General features: G+C 53.8%; 1 protein-coding gene across 3 annotated transcripts in view; it reads left to right on the forward strand.

The window, feature by feature from the left end:
* RNF220 (ring finger protein 220) overlaps positions 1–24,256 on the forward strand; it is a 338,401-nt gene that overhangs the window by 201,848 nt on the left and 112,297 nt on the right. For all 3 annotated transcript variants that reach the window (XM_075067568.1, XM_032765616.2, XM_032765614.2), the window contains exon 3: positions 9,871–10,000. In XM_075067568.1, the coding sequence (XP_074923669.1) occupies positions 9,871–10,000 (130 nt within the window). The remainder of the gene's footprint in view (positions 1–9,870; positions 10,001–24,256) is intronic.

The following is a 24,256-nucleotide window of genomic DNA, read 5'->3' on the forward strand; positions in this document are numbered from 1 at the left end:
AATTTCTCTGGGCCTCAATTCCCCCATCTGTACAAGGGAAAGAATGCCTCCTTTCACCCACCCTTGCTGTCTTCTACCTTCATAGTCAAGACAGTTTCTGCTGAGGCCTTCTCACTGCTCCGGTAATGAAATAGTTAATACTAACAAGTGACTCGGCCAAAGATTTTGTAAATCAAAACCAACTCTCCCAGTTCCCCAGAATTAATGTGCAGTTCAGCCTCAGTTATCCACGGCAGGGTGTGTTAGTCACATGGAGACCCCCCGGAGGAGGATCTGAATGTACTTGCTGAGTGCCTGGCGTTTGGATAGTTGAGGTCGGAATGTGCATGCTCGCAGGGCTAGATTCTGAGCTGTTAGATGGGTGTTAATCTGGAGTTATCTGCTGCCAATCTAGCTGAGATCAGGTCTGGCCAGTGGGGGATGGTTCTCCTTTGACTTGCACTGGGTGCATTCACTTACCCCAGTGCAAAGCAGGTGGCACTTTGCATGTGTGTTTGTGATGGCACAAGGCTGTGGAGAATCAGGCCCTTGATCTTTCTGCTCCTGATCCAGCATCCACCAATGTCGATGGTCATTGAAACCGCCCCTTTGGTGTTGCTGCCTTGCCGGGCTGTGCCCGTTGGCTGGGATGAACCTCAGAGGGCTCTGAACCCAATGGAGCCCAGCGCACAGACTGTCTGGGGACCAGGAGAAGAGGCAGCTGGTCTCAGGGGAGGGTTGCCAGGTGTCCGGTTCACAACTGGAAAGTCTGGTCAGAAAGGGGACCTGGCAGACGTACTGACTGGGCACGAGAAGTGTGGTTACCGCGCGTGGGGTGAGGCACCGGGTCAGCCTGGGCTGCCTCCCCCTGTAGGCAAGCAGCAGACTCCGCATCTGGCTGCAGCTGCCATCCCAGCCCTAGAGCAGAGGGAACCCAGCTGAGGGGTGGGAGAAGGTGGAGAAGATGCAGTGAGGAGGAAGGAGGGGGATAGGAGTGAGCGACGAGGGAGAAAGGAGAGGAGCTAGCAGGGGTGGGGCCTCAAGGGAAGAGGCAGAGAAGGGGGTGGGGTTTAGGGAAGAGGCGGAGCAGAGGGTGGGGCCAGGGGAAGAGGAGGAGCAGGAGGTGGGGCCAGGGGAAGAGGCGGAGCAGGGGATAGGATCGGGGGAACAGGTGGAGCTGGAGGTGGGGCTGGGGGAAGAAGCAGAGCAGAGGGTGGGGCCATGGGAACAGGTGGAGCAGGGGATGGGGTCTGGAGAACAGACGGAGCTGAGAGTGGGGCCAGGGGAAGAGGTGGAGCAGGAGGCGCCAGGGGAAGAGGTGGAGCAGGGGATGGGCCAGGGGAAGAGGCAGAGCAGGGGATAGGATCTGGGGAACAGGTGGAGCTGGAGGTGGGGCTGGAGGAAGAAGCAGAGCAGAGGGTGGGGCCTGGGGAAGAGGCGGAGCAGGGGGTAGGGCCATGGGAACAGGTGGAGCAGGGGATGGGGTCTGGAGAACAGGCGGAGCTGGAGGTGGGTCTGGAGAACAGACGGAGCTGGAGGTGGGGTCTGGAGAACAGGTGGAGCTGAGGGTGGGGTCTGGAGAACAGACAGAGCTGGAGGTGGGGTCTGGAGAACAGGTGGAGCTGGGGGTGGGGTCTGGAGAACAGGTGGAGCTGGAGGTGGGATCTGGAGAACAGGTGGAGCTGGGGGTGGGGCTGGGGGAAGAAGCGGAGCAGGGGTTGAGGCCAGGGGACAAGATGGAGCAGGGGGTGGAGCCACGTTTCCTTCGCCTGCCCGGGTCTGAGAGGTAGCTTGGAGGTTGCAGAGCCCCGGGTTTTCAGATTCATAAGGCAGTGCTCTGAAACTGACTTAGAGCTGAGCATCCTGATCCTGCGATGTGCTGAAGCCAGCGGATGCCATGAACGTTCACCATCACCCAGACTCGGGCCCTAGGGGAAGCACTGGAAACCCCACGGAGGCAGTGCCCCGTCCCTAAAGCAGGACAGTAAATAGCCTGGTATGATCCAAATCCACAGACAGGGGTATGCTGATTAGAGAATAAATATGGAAGGCAAAGATCAACATTATTCATGTTCTGTCACTTTATTACCAAATAGTTTCTGCATCCCCACATCTTTGTGCCTGTTTGCAGATACTCTGCACTGACACATAAACCGTCTCCCCTCTAATCGCTATGTGCTTCTCCTCCACCCATCAGCCCACCACAGCCCCTTCCCCACCACTTACTGTCACTGCCGAGCTGTTTGCCAGAGACGGCATTGCCCAGTTCACGGGGAGGAGAGCGAGCGTTTGGCTGCTTCAGAGCTAATATGGGGCTTGCTTTGAATGATTGTTTTGTGAGCTGGAAGGAAAGGAGGCCTGTCACGCAAGATACCTGCTATCAGGACACAAATAACAGCAGGCCCATCACAGACCAGAAACGAATTGCTGTGGAAACGTGTGTAGGCGTGCGTGGGGGGTGTATCATTGGCGCTTGCAGCGGTGACAGCCCCAGGGAGGCTGTGTCAGCGTGACCCTTCCCACCCACCTGGTTTCAGTGCAGCCCGACAGGCGCAGCATAAACTGTTGGGCCTCGGGTCCCAGCATGGGGTTGTTTTTGTTCAGGGACGTTTCAGGTCAAATGATTTGGTTTGATTTTAAGTGATAGAGGCATTTTAAAAAAAAAAAGGAGAAAATAAGACAAGGAAATGGAAGAGTGGTCTCAGTTGCACTCACACGCCTGGAACATGACTTGGGCTACAACAATAAAATGGGGGGAAGGAGTTTGCTGATCATTAAGACGTTTCAGTGGGATGAGACAAAGACGGGAGAAAAGCAGCTGAGCACAAGGAAAGCCATCCTGGTGGGACGATCTCTGGGGAGGGGGTCGGAGCCCCATTGTTGGGACACTTCAAAGTAGAATGGGCGAAACACTAGAAAATAGCCTGTAGCAAAGGACCCTGCTTTCCCTCCTCGCTGCCCTGCCCACCTGAACGTAGCACATGGGCCCCCACTTACACTCCTAGCCAGGGAGACCCAGAGAGACGCATTGGCTGCGGCAGGGGCTTTATGAGTGGGTGCTAATTCCAAACAAATAATCCAATTACAAACAACTTATTTTGCATCTTGCTGAGTTCCCGGAATGAACTGCACCGTGATTCTTCTCAACTTTGTTGATTCAAAGTTGAATGTGAATTTCTCTTACGCAGCGGCTGACTTGTTCCGTAAGTCCCATGGAATCATTTCTGTTTGGTGACTGGACGATGGTCGTTCTGGTCTAACGCTCACAGAAAACACATACCCGACTTTGCTTTCTGCATGCACTGGGGGAGGGCGAATTTGAAGTTGACTTTCCTTGGTGCCGGTGTTAATAACACGTGACCTACCAGCATTTGCAGACACAAAAGGGGGCAGAGTCCGCAGCCAGAGCAAACTGATGTGAGGATCTAGCCAATGTTTCTAGGGCATCATTTGCAGTGTTCTCCCAACTCTTCCTAATGGGGCTGTTCCCAGCTCTCCTTTTGCTGATCTTTCTATTTTAGGGTTTTGTGCTGTTGTGCTGTTGGCCATCACGGCGGGATCTGAGCTGCTCCCACATAGAGTACCATAGAAATAGCAGAGTTCCTAGGGGATTAGTGGGGTCTGTAACTCTTCTCTGTGCATCTCAGCTAGTGCAGGGTTTTCTGTAGTGCCACAGCAGCCACATCTCTTCTCCCCTCCAGCTGGAGCTTTGGGAGATCTGATCTGCCTGTGGCTCCAGGAGCTGAGGGGCTCTAGTTGTCCATTTATAAGATATGGACATTTATAATATTCAGGATTCCTGGCCCTGGGGGGTGTGGTTTAGTGGCTAGAGCAGTGGGGGGAAAGGCTGGGAGTCAGGACTCCTGGGTTCTATTTCCAGATCAAGGAGAGAGTGAGATCTGGTGCTTGGAGCAGGAGGCTGGGGGTCAGTCATTGCCTCACTGTGGGATTCATTTCACCGCTGCATGCCTCGGTTTCTCCATCTGTGCAGCGGGGATAGTGACACTGACCCACCCTTGCAAAGCGCTCTGTGACCCAGGAGGTGCTCCAGAACTTCACGAGGTTGCTGGTTCCCATCATGACATGTGAGGGATGGTGGCTGCCTTGTGTTTTTAGCTGTCTGCGAGAGCTGGTGCTGATCCGACCTAGCTCTGAGCTCCCGAGTCTGGTGCAATCCCAGTTGTTACTCCTGCTCTTTGGGCTCTGGTAATAACGCTGCCCCAGGAACCCAGCTCATCCTTCACCATGGGCAACGAAAAGGGCCAGTGGGAATTCAGCCATGGCTCTTAGCTGCCTTATATGAGCTACTGGGGAGCCATCTGACCCCCGTTACCCTCCAGTATGGTCCGTGGCATTCGCTGGGATCTCGCCTTTTTGTAAAGCTGAGCGGAGGAACCTTCACTTGGCGTTCGGGGGCAATTTACAGCTCAGAGGGAGCTGAAGGAGGCTGAGAGCTTCACTGCCCAAAGTCTCCGAGAGGAGGAGTTGCGGCCTTTGCGTTTCTCTTGCTGGTTCTTTTTAGAGTCACTTCAGCAACATACTTACACAGGTGTGTTGATGCTCCTCACTCCTGACCCGCAACCCCCTAGTATTCCAGCCCTGGGCTCCTCCCACCCCCCCCCCCCGCCCCAAGCTCTGCCGATGCCCCTCAATCTCAATCCGCAGCCCCCTGGTATCCCAACCCTGATCCCCTCCCCCCACAACAGCTCTGCCGATGCCCCTCAATCCCAATCCGCAGCCCGCTGGTACCCAGCCCTCAACCCCTCCCCCCACAACAGCTCCGTCGGTGCCCCTCAATCCCGACCTACAACCCCCAGTATCCCAACCCTGATCCCCCCACCGCCACCACCACCATACAGCTCTGCCGATGCCCCTCAATCCTGACTCACAACCCTCTCTGCTATTTCAGATGTAATAGGTGGGCACAGGCTGCATGTGTGTCTGTTTTCTAACAACAGAGCTCGTCAGGGACTGAGCTGCGACTGCCAGACTCATTTCACGGATAGCTAAGCTACATTCAGAGCCCAGGGACCCGATCCTGCTGTCAGTCACGCTGGTGTCAATCTGGGGTCGTAACCTGGAGATCAGTGAAGTTGCTCTGGATTTGCATTGATGTAACAAGACAAGGATCTAGCGCCCAGTCTCCAGAAGGGAGAGGTGGGTGCGTTACTATTAATTCAGTAGCCGCCTGGGTCTGGTGGAAAAATTCCACAGCGCAGGGGTTCATTTGTGTATCAAGAACTCTGCCTTCAGGGCAGGAAATATTCAGTTTCAACACTTACAGTTAAACATTTCCTCAGAGCCTCAGAGCCCCTGCAAACAGCGGGAGCGCCCAGGCTCTGCCTTTTCATCTCTCTGGCACTAGCCAGCGAGGGGGAAATGCAGCGGAGTCGAGGAAGGTAAACACTGGAGCAGAGCCCGACAGCATTACAAGGGACCGACGGGGGGAGAGAGAGCGGCAAGGGAAACAAAAACACAGCTGCCAAAAACAGACCCTGAAAAGAGCCGTTCAGAGTCTCCCAGGAGCCGGCTTGGCAAAGGTACGGAGAGCGGAGCTGGGGGCACCGACTGTGTCCGCATGGCAGGCAGGTCTGACCCAGGCTAGGAACTCTGGGCAGCGTCTGTCACAGGTACCCAGTGGAGTAGATTTACCACCCTAGCTCAGTTCAGAGGTGGCTTCTGCTTTTCAGTGGCGTGGGCTGGGTCAGTGACCTGCTCGAGATCCCGGAGCTGGACTCACTCCTTCGTGGTGGTGAGTGCCCTGCCAGCTTCTGCCTATGGATTGGGCCGATGCCAAGCTGAGGATGTCTCTGCCTCCTTTGCTGTTGCACTCAGGGTTCACTGCACCCTTCTCCAGCATTGCACAATGCCTGGGTGTCATCCCCAGACGACAGAAGAGATCAAAGGGTGGGAGTCTGGCTGGTCCCTGAGGCCAGGTAATACGGTCCGGGGTGTGTTCTCAGTTGGCCCTGTGCACAGACAACACATCTGTGGCCTCAGGAGCGTTCCCTATTTACCGTTAGTCCTGCAGGCCCGGGAGCTGTGCGTAGGAGTCAGAACGGGTCCCCTCCCTGCTGCTCATAGTGAGACTGGCAGTTCCTCTCAGCAGTACCGTGTCTTTCCCTCTCTGCCATGAAGCACCAGCGCAGCAATCAGTAACGCCTCCGCGCAGCTGTGTGTCACAGGCCCCGCGCTGCTGAACCCTGACGGAGGATGCCCCCCGACAGCTCCTGTGAAAGGCACCTGTTCGGGTGGGAGCTCTTGCCCCGCTGTCCCCACCACAGTCCGAGTAGGGCAGCTGTCCCGTGCTTGGCTGGCACAGATTTGTTACAATACAGTGAGTGCAGCTGGCAGCTAAGGGGAGCACTGCTCATTCCTCCTGCTGGCCTGGCCTGAGGGGGCTGCTGGACCCTGGACAGGGAGCTGGGCTTGGGGATGCCGGGCGCAATCCAGCGCCCAGCAAAGTCGGTGAGAGTCTTTCCGTTAATGGCGGTGGCGCTTGGCTCAGGCCCTGGAAGAGGAGGCCGGACTCCTGGCAGTGGGGAAGCCACGTGGCCCCTTGGAGGCCAGGCGGGTTCCATTTCATAGCCCCCAGCGTTTGAGGAAGGATCCTGCAGCCTACAGCTCTGCTCTGTGCCAGGGAAACGGAGCCAATTTCACCCGTAGCTGCCTTCCAGACACGCAGTCCCTGGGAGCTGATTGCAGGGCAGTGTCCACATGTCCCCCACGTGCAGCCAGTGTGCTGGCACAGAGCGGGTGAAACAGGCCATTCGGTTGGGGGTAGCAAAGCATGGCCCGGGGAGTTTCCCTCCTTCGTCCTAAGGCCCCAGGCTCGGCCCTGAGAGCACGGCTGGAGACGGTGGCTCCAGAGCGCCGCTAGAGGCGATGGCAGGAAAGGGAGCCTGCCCAACCCGGCGCAGCCGCTGCTGTTCTGCGTCGCAGGCAGTCTCGGTCTCAGAGGGTCCACGCCCAATGCAGGCGGGTGGGGAGGGGATCCAGGAGGGCAGCGTGTTTACCCAGCGGGGACCCAGCAGGATTTCCCGTCCGCTCAAAGACGGCCTGTTTATTTTGGGAGGGAGACTCAGACAACGCCATTGTTTTGTTGCTGGGGCTAATGTTATAAATAGCAGGCGGTGGGGGGTCCCTCCTGGGCTATTTCAAGCCCCCGCCACACAAAAGTGGAAAGGCTCCAACAGGAAGCTGGAATTGCTCAAATGCCGGCCTTTCCCGCTGGGGTCAATGCGCTGGCTCTTTCTCTCTGGTTTGGTTTCAGGGTATTATTTAAACACGAGAGACTGAGGAGAGAGCTTGTGTCAGGGAGTGGGGGAGACACCCAGGATAGCAAAGCTGCATGTCTGCAAATCTGCCGGGAGGGAAGTGGGGTCCAGTGGATGGAGCAGGAAGGCGTGAGAGAGGGGTCAGAACCCTGGGGGTCAGTTCTGGGCTGGAGGCAGAAATTGTGTCTCATGGCTAGAGGGGGCTGCGCATCAGGACTCCTGAGCTCCCTGCCTGGCTTTGAGCTAGTGGTTAGAGCAGGAGGGGCTGTAAAGAGAGTCGATTCATGGTGTTGTTCCAATCTCTGGCTCTGACCTTGGGCAAGTGCCTTCCCTCTCACTGTCGCCATTTCCACAGGGGGCTGGGAGCTATTTAATGGCTTTGCCTAAAGTGCTTTGCAAGGCCCACAGAAGGACCATCACTGGCTACTTGTGTCCTTGGAAGGCAAGGAGGAGCCAAGGTTAGTCACACACTTATTTCAGATCTTGCCTCTCGTTAAATGTGTGCACGGGCTGTTTATATGGTGAGCGGCGGGCACCCCGGAAAGCTGCTGGCACCAACATTTCATCCTTTGAGAAGGTCTCTTCCTTTAACGGGGATTCACTGAGCTGGGCTCCAGCGTTCTCAGGAGCCATAAAATGGCACCTTTGGGCTTGTGATTGGAAGGCCACATAGCATGCAGCCCCTTGTAGCCAGCGCAGACTGCTTCATTGTGCATACTGCCTCTTGCTTGGATTGCACCAATCTGATCCATGTCTAACACATTAATAAATAATCCAGCAGGAGTGTTCACATTAGATGACAACGGGCAGCCATAAAGCATGCTTCCCCTTGCAGGAGCACTCAGATCTGGACTCGGCACGCCCCCTTATGATCACAGGTGCTAATACAGCTGGGAAACAGGGATTTGGAGGCTGGGGGGTGTTTCTCCTTTATTGTAGCTTCATTGTTTGCTTTAGAGTTTTATTTTATGTTAAATAGGCGCTGTATATTCCTAACGGAGGGGCAATAAAGTTTCTGAGCTGGAGGAAATTGGCTTAGGAACAGGGACTTAAACAGAGGAATCTGGTTGTGCAGTGAAAATAGAAAGGCAGCGTTCTCAGGCCTGGGGTGAGCCACAGGAGTTTTTCTGAGCTCTCCCCAGGCTGATCCTGCAGGGTTCTAAGCGCCCTCAACTCCCAGGGAAGTCAGAGACACTCAGCACCTCTCAGGATCGGTCCCCTAATAACATCAGCCTATGGGGAGACGAACCACATGAGATCGAATCGATCCCTGGTGTGACTCTGTGAACTTCAGCCAGCAAAGCCAGGATCTGGCCCCTGACCTTTCGAGTGGGCTGCCAGCCGTCATCCTGGAGCGCTGGGGAGCAGCCTGAGTGGAGCTGCTGTCAGGAAGCCAGATGAGGCGTGTGGCTGTGGCCACGGTGCAGAGTCCCCACCAGGCTCCCACATGGCACTGAGCCCTCCTTTTATACGTCCTGTTACTGGCCGTGTGGGTCCGGGCAGGAGGGAGAGGCGTGTGCTCTTAGTCCGGAGCTGGAACAAGCCAGGAGCTCTGGGGGTTCCTCTCCTCTCACCACAGGAAATGAGGAATTCCCATGGCCTTCAGTGGGACTGACTCATCCCTGAGTGGGGTGGGAGGAGGAGAACAGGGCCCTGGATTGTCGGCCGCTCTGCCACTGCCTCACTGCGTGGGCTGGGGGAATTCCCCTCTCTGTGCACGGGGATAATTATCCTGGCCCACCTCACACAGGGGCCATCAGGCTTAAAAACAATAATTAGCGCTTTATCGGCCATCCATCTCCAAGTGGCAGAGCAATAGCGTCGTTCCATGTTTTGTAGCTGGGGAGACTGAGGCACAGAGTGGGGAAAAGGTCCTGCCCTAGGCCACCCAGGGAAGCAGTGGCAGAACCAGGAATGTTAGTTAGGAGCCCGGAGTGCGAGGTCCTGTGCAAAGAGATACAGACAGAGCCCGATGGAGGGGTACAAGGAACTAGAACCTGCTGCCTCCCACTGGAGCTGATGTGTACAACGTGCCTGGCCGAAGAGCCTTTAATCTGGAGGGGCGTTGGTGCTCTCTCTGTGACTGCTGCCAGGGAGTGAAATTCGTTAGAAAATACGCTATGGGATAGCTTGTTCCATTCGCCCATATTCTATTAGTCGTGTTCAGATCGTCACGCTGAAATTCAGCCAGCCTCAAGTGGCAGCGTGTCACTCACACTAGCAATTTCCCACCCAGCCCTGTCCCCAAACACCCCATCTCAGTCATACGAGGGAATAGGACCTGGAGGCTGTGCCTAACCCAGCTGTGAGGGCTGGCAGCTCCACAGGAACAACAGGTCCATGGGAAAAGCTTGGAGCTTCAATAGAAGCCAAGTGGCAAAGCTGCACCTTTCCTTTCTGCTCCCTTCGGGGTTGCTGTGCCGTGGGGCTGGGCAGGGCGCCCACCACCTCCCTGTGAGCATCTGTCCTGGGGTCTGTCTCGGCTCCATGTGCTACCGTGCCTAAACCTGCCTTGGGCCAGCAGAGAAACATGGCTGGGGTAATGTCAGTGTCAACCAAGACTGGGCTTACGCAGGCACGAGGGTTAATGCTGTCTCCACTCCTCTCCCTACAGGCAAGAAGAAAGCAACCTTGTATGACAGCCAGGCCCCGATCTGCCCCATCTGCCAGGTCCTTCTGCGCCCCGGCGAGCTGCAGGAGCACATGGAGCAGGAGCTGGAGAAACTCACTCAGCTGAATGTCAGGTAAGGGGCTGCCCTGTTTTTCCATCCTCTCTCCGCCAGAGCAGCCAATTGGCCAGAGCTTAAAATCCAGGTGTGGGAGCAGGCGCCTTCCCAGGGCCAGCCAGCCGTGGGCACTTTCCAAGCAGGCCTTGCCAGTGATAGTGAATGAGGTGTGGGGAGGGGGCGTTGTGGGCATGAAGCGCCCAGGGGACTGGGCTAAAACCAGCAAACTCATTTTCATGTGGGAGCCCAGGGCCTGATCCAGCCCCTGTCGAAGTCAGGAGGAATCTCTCCATTGGCTTGACTGGGAGCTTCCCTGGGAGTGGAGCGCAGTGCCCACTATAAAACCCAGGCATCCAGAGAACAAAGGGCCCGTGCGTTTACCCGCTGAGTCCCCAGTAACGCTCACTGCACTTCTGGAGCTCAGAGTTGGTCTTCACCCACCTTCTTGCAGGGGGAGGAGAAGGGCTGAGACCCTCCTTCGCCCAGTCCTTAGCCCTTCATCCTGCTTCCTGTGGCCATTAAATACACTCCACCAGGTAATGTCTCCCTGATGTTCATTGCAATTGGATTCAGAAGCAGTCCTTAGACGTAAACTAATGGATAGGTCCATCGATGGCTACTAGCCAAGATGGGCAGGGATGGTGTCTAGCCTCTGTTTGCAGGATCTGGGAATGGGTGACAGGGCTGGATCACTTGATGATTCCCTGCTCTGTTCATTCCCTCTGGGGCATCTGGCACTGACCGCTGTCAGCAGACAGGATACTGGGCTAGATGGGCCTTTGGTCTGATCCAGTATGGCGCTCTTATGTTCCTCCAGCCCCACTAAAACCCAGGGACATGCTGCTTCCCACTGCGATGCGAGCTTTCGGGCAAGCAGGTACTTAGAGCTGTCAACTTGAGGCATCCCTGGTACTTTGCTTCAGCAGGTTTGGAGCTCAAGGAGGCAAAACCAACCCACCCCCAACCAAGGCAGCAGGTATTTAGCATAGAGCCTGCTGCCCTGGGCTGCCTTTCAGCTCCCACTGCCTGCTGCTTTCCCCAGCACAGCAAAGTCCCCTACTTAAAAAAAATATTAATTGCAGTTTAACTGCTAGCAGTTATTTAGAGAATGACTGTAGCCAAGGGTTGGCAGATCCCTGCCCCTGCCTTAATAAAACTCAGCAGCCTTGGAAAAGAGCGGGTTTGTTTCAATTATTAATGAATTCCCCGGTTATTAAAAGGTGAGAAAAAGAATCAAACTGCCGCCTGGAAGCTAAGTTACTTCACCGAGGGATAGGGAAGGGAATTGGTGGCAGCGGGGGAGTGGCTCAGATTAATTGCCCCATAGCACCTGGTCAGACCACCGCTGAGGTTTGGAGAGAGCCCACTTCAGTCTCAGCTCGGTCTGGGATATTTTCCAGCCAAGCAATGACTGTGATTGGCTGCAGAGGAAGGGGGAATGGAGGGGACTTCAGCAGAGACCTCCTGAATGTGGGCTGGATAGAGACCTCCCAGATTCATCACCCAGGTGGGATGCAGATCCATGGCTCGTTAAAAGAGAGACAGTGGGGGAGGGGGGGAGCGAACAGCCAATCCATTTATCCCATGCGACACCAGTCCCCTTGTGTGCATAATTTATGGTGTAATTTGGGTTGCATCCAACTTAATAAAGGGCCACTGGAAATTAGTGAACAGGTTTAAATGAACAGAAGCAATTAGTGGTCAGAGCAGCCCATCAAGGAAGCTGGGCCAATATCAGAGTGAAACTGAAACTGCTGAGCAGCCTCTGGTCGGTGCACGGTGGTGATGGGAAGGTGGCGTTTAATGGGAAAGGAAAGGAAACCCTAAATCATATAGCGTGACAAGGGCCATTGTGGGCCAGCTGACAAATGAAAAAGAATGGCATTATTCCTTTAAACGCGAGCGGCAGTTAAAGAGCAGCCAGCTCTCTGTGGCTCGCCCTCTCTTCCCCGGCCGGCTGGTCGGCCCCGCGCACGCTGAAGAAGAATCAGAGGTCTTTATTAATTATTAAATAACGACTCCCACCGTGCCATGACAGATAACAGTCAATCTACTCTATGGATTCAGGCAAGAGAGGCTAATCTGCAACAAAGCCGCTCATCGCCCTGCTGCTCTCTCCCCGCCTCCTGACCGCGGACGCCCGTGCCGCGGAGGGAGCCACCAAAACTCCTGCCAGGGTTGGGAGCAGAACACAAATGTGGCTCCTTACCTGGAACGTCTCCCAGCCACGCAGGGCCGATTGGCTGTAGCAATCCGAGTGGCCCCTCTTCTGCTCCCTGCCCTGGAGGCCTGGCCACAGGAAGAGCCGGGAGCAAGAGAACAACACATCACCAAGAAAAAAAACCAGGCGTCCTCGTGGCACGTGGCTGGCCCACGAAAGCTTATGCCCAAATAAATGTGTTAGTCTGTAAGGTGCCACAAGGACTCCTCGGTTTTTTGCTGGTACAGACTAACACTGGTGCCGCTCTGAAACACATCACCGAGCGGAGCGAGAAACTCAGGATGATCTCAACTAATCCGATGATGGGGATTGGGGCAGGAGCCCAGCCCGCCCCTGCCAGTGCCGAGTCGTTATGGAAATAGCTGCGCAGCTGTTACTTAGCAGGCTGACGGGGAGAACCGTGCCGAGGGGTTGCTTTGTGGGGGGGGCTCGGCTTTTAACAGAGAACACGGCCAGTCATGGTTTGTGTGGTGACGTTTTAATAAACCGGAACCATTTTGCAGCAACAAAAACAGATGGCCAGCGCTTGCGGTGAGGCAAGGCGGATCCCCTCAGGCCCACTCCGCAGGCATTGTCCCCCAGGCTCAGCAAGCGCCCGGGCCGGAGGTGGGATACTGGGCTGCAAGGAGCAGCAGTCTGGTCCGGTGGAGCAGACCGTTGGGTGTGGGGTGACCTTGCCTGGCACGCTGGGTTTGAGGTTAGGCACCTTCTCACCAGGAAGTTAGTGACATCCTGGAGGGCGCGTGGGAAGCAGTGGAAAGAGGAGGCATTCCCAGGCTGTGCACAGGAGGGACGGGATGGCGTGCAGGCTGAACTGCAGAAAAAGGCTCCTTGCAGGCCAGATGGTTTGGGCTGTGGAACCATCTCCACAGGGACGGCGGGGAGCCCCGTCCTCTGGGACCTTTGGGAAGCAGGCTGGACAAAGTGCTCATAAATGTACCACAGGGGTAGCTGCTCTGCGGCGCAGCAGCCCCAGCATCTTCCGTAGCTTCCTGTCTCATAGCCAGTGGTGATGTCGGCAGCGGCTTTTCAAGGGCTGCCAGCCACGCTCCCGCAGACTGGCAGAGCGCTCAGGGCTGGAGGCTTGCAGAAAAAAAGCCAATCTCAGGCAAGGAGGGGCATGACTGAGCCTGTATGGCCAGGGCAGGCAGAAGATGCCATCCCAAGGGGCTGGCAACCAGCTGTGACTGCAGTCACCTGCGTTGAGAAGAGACCAGGGGAGAGAGAAACAACATTGGGGCCAGTCATTGAAACAGAGCACGTAGTGAAGTAGAATTTACCAGAAGCCTCTTGAAACGTTGAGTGGGTTTGAGCTGAGATGGGTCCATTGGATCTGGGTCCAACCCCCGCTTAAAGTGGCTGGGCCTGAGACCTGCCCCGCCAGCCCCAGCTGAGCCTTTTGAGGGAGGGAGGGAGAGAGGGAGAGGGCTGCATGCAAATTTCATTTCTGAGCCACTGGCGCTGTTTCTAGAGCCAGCAGCCTCGGAGCCCTTCTCGGCGTTACATATGTAACAGCCTCATTGAACCTGACATGTCAAATTCAGGCCATTTGTGCGAAATCTCCCTTTAATAATACCGTTTCATTTCGCTCAAATGAGACTTGAATGCATGTAAAATGGAGAAGGATATTTAAGCACTAACATTAGGCAGATGTCTTGCCAGAGGCCGATTGAATGTATGAGATTTTGAAGTGTTTAACACGTTTTCGGTGCTCCCTCTTAGAATATGTCCCCTGGCTCCCCCCTCGCCTTTTCTTTTTTTCCCCTCTTTAAGCGAAGGGTATAAATTGAAAGTAAACAAAACTACAAGCCTCAGCGTTCTGGGATTAACTCCTTCAGTGCCTGAAAATTCCTGCTCTCCCTCTGCAGAGAGATGAAGTGGGAGCTTACCTGTGGGAAATCCCCATTCCAAGGAGCCAAAGGCCAGTTGTGACAAATAGGATTTGGGTGTAGAACCAGTCCCAGACACTCTTTAGGGGAGGGGCCCTCTGTTCCTTTTATCTTTGTGCAGCACCCAGCCTCATGGGGACCCAATCCTCGATTGGGTTTCTAGGCATTCGCACAATAGAAATAATAAATAAGAACAGTGCCACGTGAGAGCTATATGCACGGCACGTATTTATGCCCCAGCCCCACTGAGCCTGTGCAGAATTCATGGATTGGGCCCTGCCCCTGTATGTCTTGCCTACAGTTCTGTATTTATTGACACCAGCTCTGGAGTAGCCAGGAAGCAGCAATCAGGTCTATTGTGAAATTTCAGCAGGCAGTAATATCCCGAAGCCGATCTGAGTGTCTCTCGGAGCAGCCTGAGCTGCATCTCCAACTCCTATCCAGGAGGTGGGGGTTGTTTGAGGAATCAAAAGCATCTCCGTAAGGTCCAGATTCCCACAATCCCATCCCCTGCATGCAGCCTCCTGCGCCTGCTGACGTCAATGGGAGCTGCGAGCGCTCACCCAAGGGAAGCATTACACTCCCCATCCTCCCACGTGAAGAGAGCGCACCTAGTGTGATGGACCTGGAGCGAGTGGCCCCAGGAGGGCGCGGAAGGAAGTGGTGTAGGGAAAGGGGTGAACAGCAGCCCACTCTTTGATTGCCATTTGTGAATCTGGGGTCACCGGACAGTGTGGGGCACATTACAGCACACCCTCACCATGTGCCATTCGCTGAATATCCCAGCCTCCACCACACTCGTGTCCACATGGTTCCTGATGGAGTGAGCTGGGCACTGGGCCATCAGCATGACGATCAGTTTGTTCCATGTGCAGCCAGCCCATTGATGTGGTGACTCCTTGTACATAAACATGCCCCAATGTACATATATGAATTGTGTGTCTGGGTGAATATTATAGGTGGAGCTGGTCATGACACGCCTATAATTAAGGATGCCCAACACTTTCCATTATAACACCCTTCTTTTTAATTGCTTATCACTTTCCAAACAAATCACATGGGGTGAAATTTCCCATGCTGGGTGTCTGTCTCAACCTGAATTTTGGGGGGAAATTTAAGCTAAAATGGGTCACTTCCCCCCCCCCCCATCCTTTGTTTTGCTGTATTTAGCTCTTGGGCATAGAGACGCTCTCACTAGGTGTGCATTGGCTTTTGATGGCTCTGGAGCCACACTGTAACCAGCTGTGTCCATCAGGTCTCTCTGTGCCCTGGCATCCTGGTAATATCAAGCACTCAGACACTGCCCTGATCTAAGGGCTACATTGTGTCTCATGTGGTTTGGTTTGGTTTAATGTGGAGTCTTGCTAATTGTGCTTCAGTCATATTATTTCAGTGTAAGTGGCCTCAGCCTTTTGGGATAATTCAACAGGAGACTTGCTGGATTTCTTATTCAAAGGGCTGGGCTGTAGGCTCAGAGATTTACATGTAGACTCTTTAGCTTTACCATGAAACAGCTGATCATAAGAAGCTCTTAACACCTTGTAGGGGCTGCTCATCAGGTGCCTTTAGTTACAGGGATGTACATGGGACACTGGACAAAAAAGGTGACGTAGCTTTCCGAAAGCACCGTTTGCTGTGTGAGGCACAGGGATATTTGCCTGGGATAAAAGGTTATGAACAAGGATACAATGTTACTTTAAAAAGCGACAATGCTTCTTTCTTTCTTTTTTGAACCCATCATTGTAGTATCTCTGTGCCCAGGAAACAATAACACCTATGGAGCAAACACAGTTCATCTTTATTCAAGCTATTTGAATAAATATGTATTTTAAAATCGCTCCGTTAGCTGCTACCTTCCCTGGTTAACGGGCTCTGATTTGTTGCCCACATGAAGATAGTGGGGGTGAGGTCTCTGTGTGCACAGCATTTGAGGCATTAATGGGGGGGCCCATTGAGCCAGACCTGTCTTGCAGAGCTTCGAGTGTGCCCAGAGCCAGCACACAAGCTCTCTTACGTCCTAGCTGCTTGCAAGACATTTCCCGAAATACAGCTGAGGCCGGCTCCTTCAGCTCCTTCGAGCTGGGTGCAAAGGGAAAATGCTCCCAGTGGTTTTCCAGTTGGCAGAAAGCAGAGAGCCAGCGCTGTCGGGGAGAGGGAAGTGGAGCAGGATGCAGTGCGGCAGCAGGAAGGACCCGTTCAAAGCAGGGTAGGTGCTCACCGGGGAAGCACAGCTCATCCCATTGTGCCAGCTTTGATTCATGGTGAGGGAGGGAAAGCCAGATACAAGGAATTCAGTGGCTTCCGCGCCTACGGAGGCTTTCAGTGAATCCGGCCAGGATTTAAATCTTCCCTCCTCATTCCCCTTATGGTGGGCAATCTTTTCCCTTTCTCACTATCTTCCCTCCTTTGGCAGGCAAGCTGGGAGCAGAAGCTGCTACCTCGGCTCCTGGCAGTGGCTCCTCCGCTCTCGCTCATGCCGAGAGGGCTGTCTCTCAGGGCTGCTGGGAAAGAAGGAGATAGCTACAGATCTCCACACTCTCCAGAAGCTGGAAATGGGGCCCTGACCCTGTGGGACCAGAACACCGGAGTCTGGGAACATGCTTCAAATACAGCTCAGTCCCACCCTCACTGCCAGCCTCAGTTATCTTGGGGGGCTGCTGTGTTGTAAGTGGGGCCTACCGCTGGTATGAACATGTAGTGCAGATGGGACCTGCAGCACAGTGTCACAATACCATCCACCCTGCTGCAGGGAATCCTGCTCCTACAACAGCATTTAAACCAGGCTGCCGCTTGCCCAGCTCTGATCCCCACGTGCACAGGGCTGGTTTAATTCCAGAGGGAGTTCTTGGGCTTTATGTCACAAAGAAGGCACCTAGCATGGACCAGGGAGAGGCCTGAATGATGCAAAAATTGACTGGCAGCCCTTCCCCTCCCTTCAGCTGCCTGAAAGAATCCAACCAAGCCGCCGGTCTCCAAGGGGCAAGCGAGGCGCACTCCCAAGCCCCAACAGGATAAATAGAGTGTGTAAAACCCAAATTAGTTCTGTTGGCACATGTCATGTCAGGGTCATGGCTCTCGCCTCCAGTCTCCCAGATTTATGCCCAGGGACATAAACCCATCAGCCAGCACGCAGGCGCTGCCTCTGCACTCCCTGAGCAGCCACTGCCTCAGACTTACCAGGCTTTGAATGAGTGAGATTAGAGACATTTATGAGTGAGATATTTTTTTTAGAAAGCTCCATTGAAATACATAGTAAATCTCACCCCTTAAAAGCAGAGAGACAGGTGAACATAGTTCCAGAGGATGTCGGGGAGCGAAACTGAATGAGCGTCACAGAGGGAGAGCTAGACATCTCAACCTGTCCTTATCCCTCTCTTGTGGGCTAACTTTTCTTTCTTTCTTTCATTCTTTCTTTCTTTCTTTCCAGGCTCTTTCCTCTTTTTTCATCTTATTTTTTTCCCATCTGCTTGTTTCTTTCATCACTTCTTCCCTATCTCCCCTTTGTCCCCCCGCCCCTCCCTTCCGCCATATCAAGGCGACATCTCCAAGCCAAGTACTTTTAATTTCGCCTGTGGCCCTTGCTGACACGGTGGATATGCACAGCAAGTTAAATTCCCGCCTGATCAATAAAACAGAAGCAGTGTGTCCGACCGGTCGATATTTTTTTATCTGTCTTCAGCCCAGTCCTGCTGATGACAGCCCCCTGTGCTTCAGCAAAGACACTCAAGGGCATCAGGCTTTGGCAACACAGCTCTTTTCTTTTTTTTTATTTAAATTAAAAAAAAATCCAGATGCCTACAAAAAAAAAAGTTCATGGAGTTTGGCCTTTGCTTAATAACGTTTTTATGATTTATCTTAATTTTTAATTGAAAAAAATTTGCGAATTAATTGATTTCTGGGACTTGCCAATTAACATTGTAATTGGGTGCATGATAAATTTCGAAGGAGCATCATTTTTCTCCCTCTCCCTCTTGTCAGCGAGAAGGGGATTCGGGAGGGCAGATGCTTCCTATCTAACCCCCCCTCCCAGGTATGACAGCCCCCCCACCCCTCGCTACTGTATCTTAAAGAAGGAACAAGAAAGCTAATAAAGTCATGTTATTAGAGTCTCAACAGAAGTGACCTCGCAAGGCATAAATCCATGCCTGGGAGATCCTGGGGACAGGTCCTATTAAGTGCCTCACAGTACTTTCTGCCAGGCAGCCGAGGACACCTTCCCCATCTCCTGATTGATCTTCGCAGAAGCTTGCCCGACAGCCTGTGTAAGGCGGCTTGGCCAGGCCCAAAGCTTGGAGCCAAGCAGCTGACGCAGGCAGCCGGGCCGGGGGAGCTTGCTGAAACTTCCCCTAGCAAAAGGGCTTGAAATTTAGGGCCACATCCTGCCTCAGTGGGGTCGGTGGGAGTGGAGGTGCTGGCTCAGGATCTGGCCCTCACTCAGGGCTCTCGTGGTCTGTGACAGGCATCTCCTTGGCTTCCACGTCAGAACCCGAGTTCAAAATGGAGCTAGGGTGGGGAGAAATCACTTAGCACTCCCCTGGGCCGTCGCTGCGGGCAAGGCAGGGCTGTTCCCCCCCGCTCCCGGGGCAGTTATCCAGGCCTATGTCCCGTCTAGCTGTAAATGTCTCAGCCCTGGGCTGCTGCTGCTTCTAGGTCCTCTGGGGTCCCTACATGTCCAGACTCACTACCAAGGGACGAGGGATGGACGCCTTGAACTGCGCCCGTCTGCAGTCTCACCCCTTGGCTCCCTTAGACAACACCTAGGAGCTTGCTGGCCCCAGTGGCAGCGCTGTGTGTTTGTGGGGCAGCAGATGTCACTGTCAGAGGCACCCAAGTTGATTTCCCTGTCGTGCTTCCCTCCTGCCCGGTCGTCAGTGGAACAGACCTGAAAGGAACAGACGGGTTTCCAGCGTGAGCTTGGCCTGTAGGCGGCTGGGGTCTTGTGGAAGGGCTGGCACCGTCCCTGTGCCAAAGGAAAGACACCAACAGCCTCACTCCATCCCCGTCGCACACACATTTGCTGGTGTGCTCGCAGCCCTCACACATCTGTACACAGACACACTCACTCATACCGCCACACGTGGCCACACTCACATGGACTCCCAGTGGGTCCTGTGGTCACACGCTCACGTGGAGTCACATGTACATGGAAACACACGTGTTCACCCCCTGACACATGCACTCAACTTGTCACTCATGGTCACTCTCTCTCTCTCTCTCGCACACACACGCACACACACACACAGAGACACATGCCACACAAATCTGGCCTATACTTGAAACTGAGCTCAACAAATCCACACCGCTGTAGCTACGCTGACCTAACCCTGGGGGTAGACGCAGCCACATCGACGAACGAAGGCTACCGTTGACCTAGGTACCGTCACTCAGGGAGGCAGTGTTCCTACAGTAACGGAAAAGCTCCTTCATCGCTGTGGGCTGTATCTGCACTGTGGGGCGACAGCAGCATCACTATGGCCCCTGAGCGTAGACATGGCTTCACGCTCACTTGTGCTCACCCTTACACCCATACGTGCACATTCCACGTATCCTCCTGTGCACTTATACATCCCTTTTCACGTGTTCACATGCTGTCATACACTGACACAGACTCACAGATCCACGCGAGCTCACTGCCTCTGCTGCTCACGCAGTCATGGGCACAGACCTGTGTTCTCTTTCCCCGCCTCTGCTCAGCTCCCGTAGAATAGGACAAGTCCCCAACGAGGCTATTTGTCGTCCTCTGGTAGCATCGTGAAGGGACGGCCACATCCCTGCCGCTTGCTTTGCCCTGCGGCTTTCGAGCACTGACCTGAGTGAGCCAGAGGGCAGAATCTTTGCTGAGCTCTGGCTTTGTCTGGTGGCCAGTTCACAAGCCCTGCAGTGGATTATCTGCCTGTTTGTCGGGATCTGCCCTGTGAGTAATTGGCCCAGGCATTTCTGTTCCAAGGCAACCACATAGGAAGCACACTGGTACTCTCAAAGCGCAGTTACGTTTGCATGAGGCAATTCTGGGCTGTTTGCAAGGCAGTGAATGAAACCTCTGCAAAAAGTTGCAAGGAACGGGCTGGTGTCTATGGGCACCACCACCCTCTAGTGTATAGAATCAGAATTGCTTGACCGTGTGTCATATACCTTGCTCTACAAAACACTAGTGGAGATTCCCATCCCCTTTTAATCAAATGCCAGGGGGCTGGGTTCTTTCCCTGCTGCCTTAGAGAAACTCCAAGCAATGCTGGCGTGCAGCTGAGTGATAACCATGGTGTCCTCCCAGTAGACAGTGATGTATTAATCGAGCTGAAATAAATGGGCCAAAGGTGTTAACATAAGCCAGTCACTGTCCAATATTAAACGGTGGTGAATAAGGTGTGCAGAGACCTGAACCTGCCTAGCACCATGGCAAACGCATCATTAAAAATGCTTTTAACCTTTTTATTAAAAAACAGAAAAGAAGGAAAATCAGTTAAAGCCTTTGAAAAGTAAAGCATTAAATCATTGTAGCACCATCCCTTGTTCCCTTTTTCTTTATCTGATGGTTAGAAGGAAACCCCCTGTCTTGTTTGGCAGTCGCTTCGTTGGTATCAAAACTGGTAATGACCATCACCCCCGCTGGGGCTTGGGATTCAGCTGGAGCTGGCAGGGGTGGTGATGTAATCTGGGCCTTTCTGTCTCCAGCCCGTTCTGGTCAGGACACCTTATGGATGAGGATGAGAAAGGCCTGGGGTCCCAGGAGACGGTGGGCTGGCTCTCTCCAGTAGCTTCTGGCTGTTCTTCCTGTCTCTTCCTGGTTTGTTCTTTCTTGTGCCACAAAACCTCTGTCTGTTTAGGCCCCGAAAGGGCTTGGTGGGTGGAATAGCGCATCCCCTCTTCATCTGTTTCACCAATGAGGCTTAATAGCCAACATGCTCATTTTGGCTCATTAACTTCTGGCTCCACATCCCCTGTTTTTAACAAGCGTAATTTCAACACAGTCCTTGAATCATCCCAGGAGGCCTTTTCTCTGTACCCAATACGACGTTTCTGTCTCCCTTTCGCACTGTTTCTCATCGTTTGTTATGAGAAGTTACTGGGACGTCCTATGAACTTTTACATCCCGTCTGCAGTTGAGCTCACAGTTTGGGTTTGTTTGTAGGCCCAGTTGTCACAGCAGCCGGCACAGGCTGGCTCTAAGAGCCCCCTCGCTAGCAGCACCAGCACATCAGCTCTCGCTCTGACAGGGCTGAACTTCAGACACTTGTTCCTGCGGGATCAGAACGAGGGGGGTTGAGGTTGAGCACTCAGGCCTTGCCAGTCCTGAGCTCTTGCACTGATTCATCAGAGAGGAAGTCAGTCACCAGCTGTAAAATCCAGATTCAGCTCTGGATTTCAGCATCCAAAATTCAAAGGTGTCTGGATTGGAGACTTTGGCTCAGGCCCATGTCTGGCTCTCCAGTTGCCTGGGGAACCTGCTGTGACGAACTGGGACTGTTCTTAATGTTTTCTCTGAACACTGTGTTGGTGCCTCAGTGTCCCCGAGGCAGTTCTTAAGTATCTAGGTAGTGGGATAAGGGTGTGTGATTGCTACAGAGGAAGGGGCCAGTGCACCTGAATGCCTGGCACTCTGACTCCTAGCAACTGATGGCCTGGGCCCCTCCTCTGCAAAGGTGCCAACTGAAAGTGTTGGAGACAAAGGGATCAGGTGACCTCCTGGCCCGGGAAAGGAGCTGAGCAGAGAGGAGGGGCTGGAGGGAGGTTAGTCTGGAGCTACCTGGGGATAAGGAGTGAAGTGCAGACCTAGGGGTCTGGCTCACTGCCCCCCAGAATGGACCCGGCCGAGGGGTCTGGTTCGCTGTATCTACAAGCTCTGTTTTAGACCCTGTTCCTGTCATCGAATAAACCTCTGTTTTGCTGGCTGAGAGTCACGTCTGACTGCAAAGTGGGGGTGCAGAACCCTGTGGCTTCCCCAGGACCCCGCCTGGGTGGGCTCGCTGTGGGAAGCGCACGGAGGGGCAGAGGATGCTGAATGCTCCAAGGAGAGACCCAGGAGGTGAAGACGTATGAGCTTCTTGCCCTGAACAAGTCTGCTCCAAGGGAGAGGAGGCTCCCCAAAGTCCTGACTGGCTTAGTGGGGAGCAGTTCCAGAGCATCACCTGGGGACTCCGTGACACCTGCCCTTTGCATTAGCCACCTTTTTCCTTAACAGCCTGGTTCAAACTAGATTTACTCTAGACCCACAGTGTGCAAACTAGGGGGCCAGCCAGGAAGTGAGAACTTCTCAGTTATGCCAAACCAGGGTGCAGGGAAATCTGGGGCATGTGTTTCCGGAGAGCAGGAAAAGCGAGGTGCAGGAGATGAAGCTCGGGGGGATAGGGCAGGTAGTGATGGAAGCCATAGGGGAGGATGGGGAGTGGAAACGTAATTAAATTAAACAGCGTCTTGTAATTTCCGAGCTCCCTCCATCCTGAAGGATCCCAAGGCGCTTTAACAGCTGATATATATGGGGGGATCACTTCCTGCACCACTGAAATACATCCTGCGCTGGAGTGGAAGGCAACAGCAGAGGCACATTTACTAGATAACAAACACACTCCCTGTAGGCGTCAGTGCTGGGTAGATGATGTGTGGGTTTTGTGCTGGCTGGCTGCACCGATGGCCCCAATCCTGCAAAGACTTATGCGTGGGAATGATCCTGTTGAGCCCGGCTGGACGGATTGTGTACTTACAGCTGAGCACATGCGTGAGTCTTCTCAGGATCTGAGCCCCAGAAGCAAAGAGCTATCTGCCCAGAATGACCATCATCTGCCCCTCACCGTGGCAGATTAACCCCGGATAGAGAGAAAGAGAAGAGAGTCGTCCCCACGCTATCAGAGGGTGACAACTGTAACTGCCCTGGACACTTTCTCCAGTGCAGAGAGAAGGATGAGAAATACAGCTGCCTGGCCCAGAGAAAGACGCCCCTTTCTTCTCCACCCTGACAAACTCTGGGACCCCAGGGGAAGCAGGCTGGCTCCCAGCTTTACTCCTGCTAAAGCTGAAGCTGCTCCCACTGACCTCTAAACACCTTGCTGGGAGTGGGTGCGGAATTTTTGCAGTAGTGGCTCTCTCCTGAAGTCCATTTCCTCTTTAAATTAGCCACCATGTGCAAAACTTTTGATGCCTAAAGTAAGTCTCCCAAATTCGTGGGATGATCTTGTTCAGGCCCTGGTCTGGGCCTTCAGAGACCTGGGATTAATGCCTGGCTCTGCCACAGTTTCCCTGTGTGACCCTGGGCAAGTCCCTTAATGGTTCAGTGCCTCAGTTCTGCACCTGCAAAATGGAGCTAGTACTTCCCTATCTCACATGATAAAGCCATTAATGGGAGGGGCTCCAATACTCTGTCAACAGGGGGCCATGTACTCACTAGATAGATGATCCTATCACACCTTCAGATAGCCTGGTTCTGTGCATGAGAGGGGAAATGGAAGGAACACCTAGAAAAAACAGAGCTGGGGAATAAATCTTGGGTCCATTTCCCCCCCTAAGCAGTGTACATCTGATACTGGAGCCTTTTTCTGTGCCAGTTCCACCAACGGGGGATAATTATCCACTCATTACCCCAGCAGTAACAAAGAGCCCCCAAGTCAATCTCACATCCTACTTCTCCCTCTGACTTTTATCTTCCCTTTATGGGTTTTTTCTGTAGCCTCCTTTTTTGCCTGGGTTTTAAGCAGCGTGTGTGACAAACACAAAGCTAGAACTGAGATGAAAATAAAACACTAGTAGAGAGAACCCCTCTTCCCCTCCAACCTCCACTCCATCATTCAGCCCCTATTGAAACCAGGGTGCGCGGAGGGAAGAGGTTCCATGCAGAGACACTGCCCTGTTTAACCAGAGCTGTGGAGGCAGCACCTAGTTGATTCCTACAGGCTGAGGCTCAGCCTTGAGCACTTGGCTTGCAAGTTCTCGGTGGGTGTCACAGTCACAGGGCCGTGGGGGTAAGGTTATGGAGAGACATCAGGATTTGAGTGGGGTTAGGTGACTCCTTGGCAGGGTGTCATGCCATCCAGATGATGCCACAATCCTGCCGGGGTTCCATTTATTTTGGGGAGCAGGGAGAAGGATTTCAGTGCCCACACGCCACGTTTTCTAGCGTTCCACAAGCCACTGGGGGGGTTGAGCTCTTGTAAAAATCTAGCCAGGAGGGGCACC

The sequence above is a fragment of the Chelonoidis abingdonii genome, chromosome 7, assembly GCF_003597395.2.
Source record: "Chelonoidis abingdonii isolate Lonesome George chromosome 7, CheloAbing_2.0, whole genome shotgun sequence".
NCBI classification, from domain to species: Eukaryota; Metazoa; Chordata; order Testudines; family Testudinidae; genus Chelonoidis; species Chelonoidis abingdonii.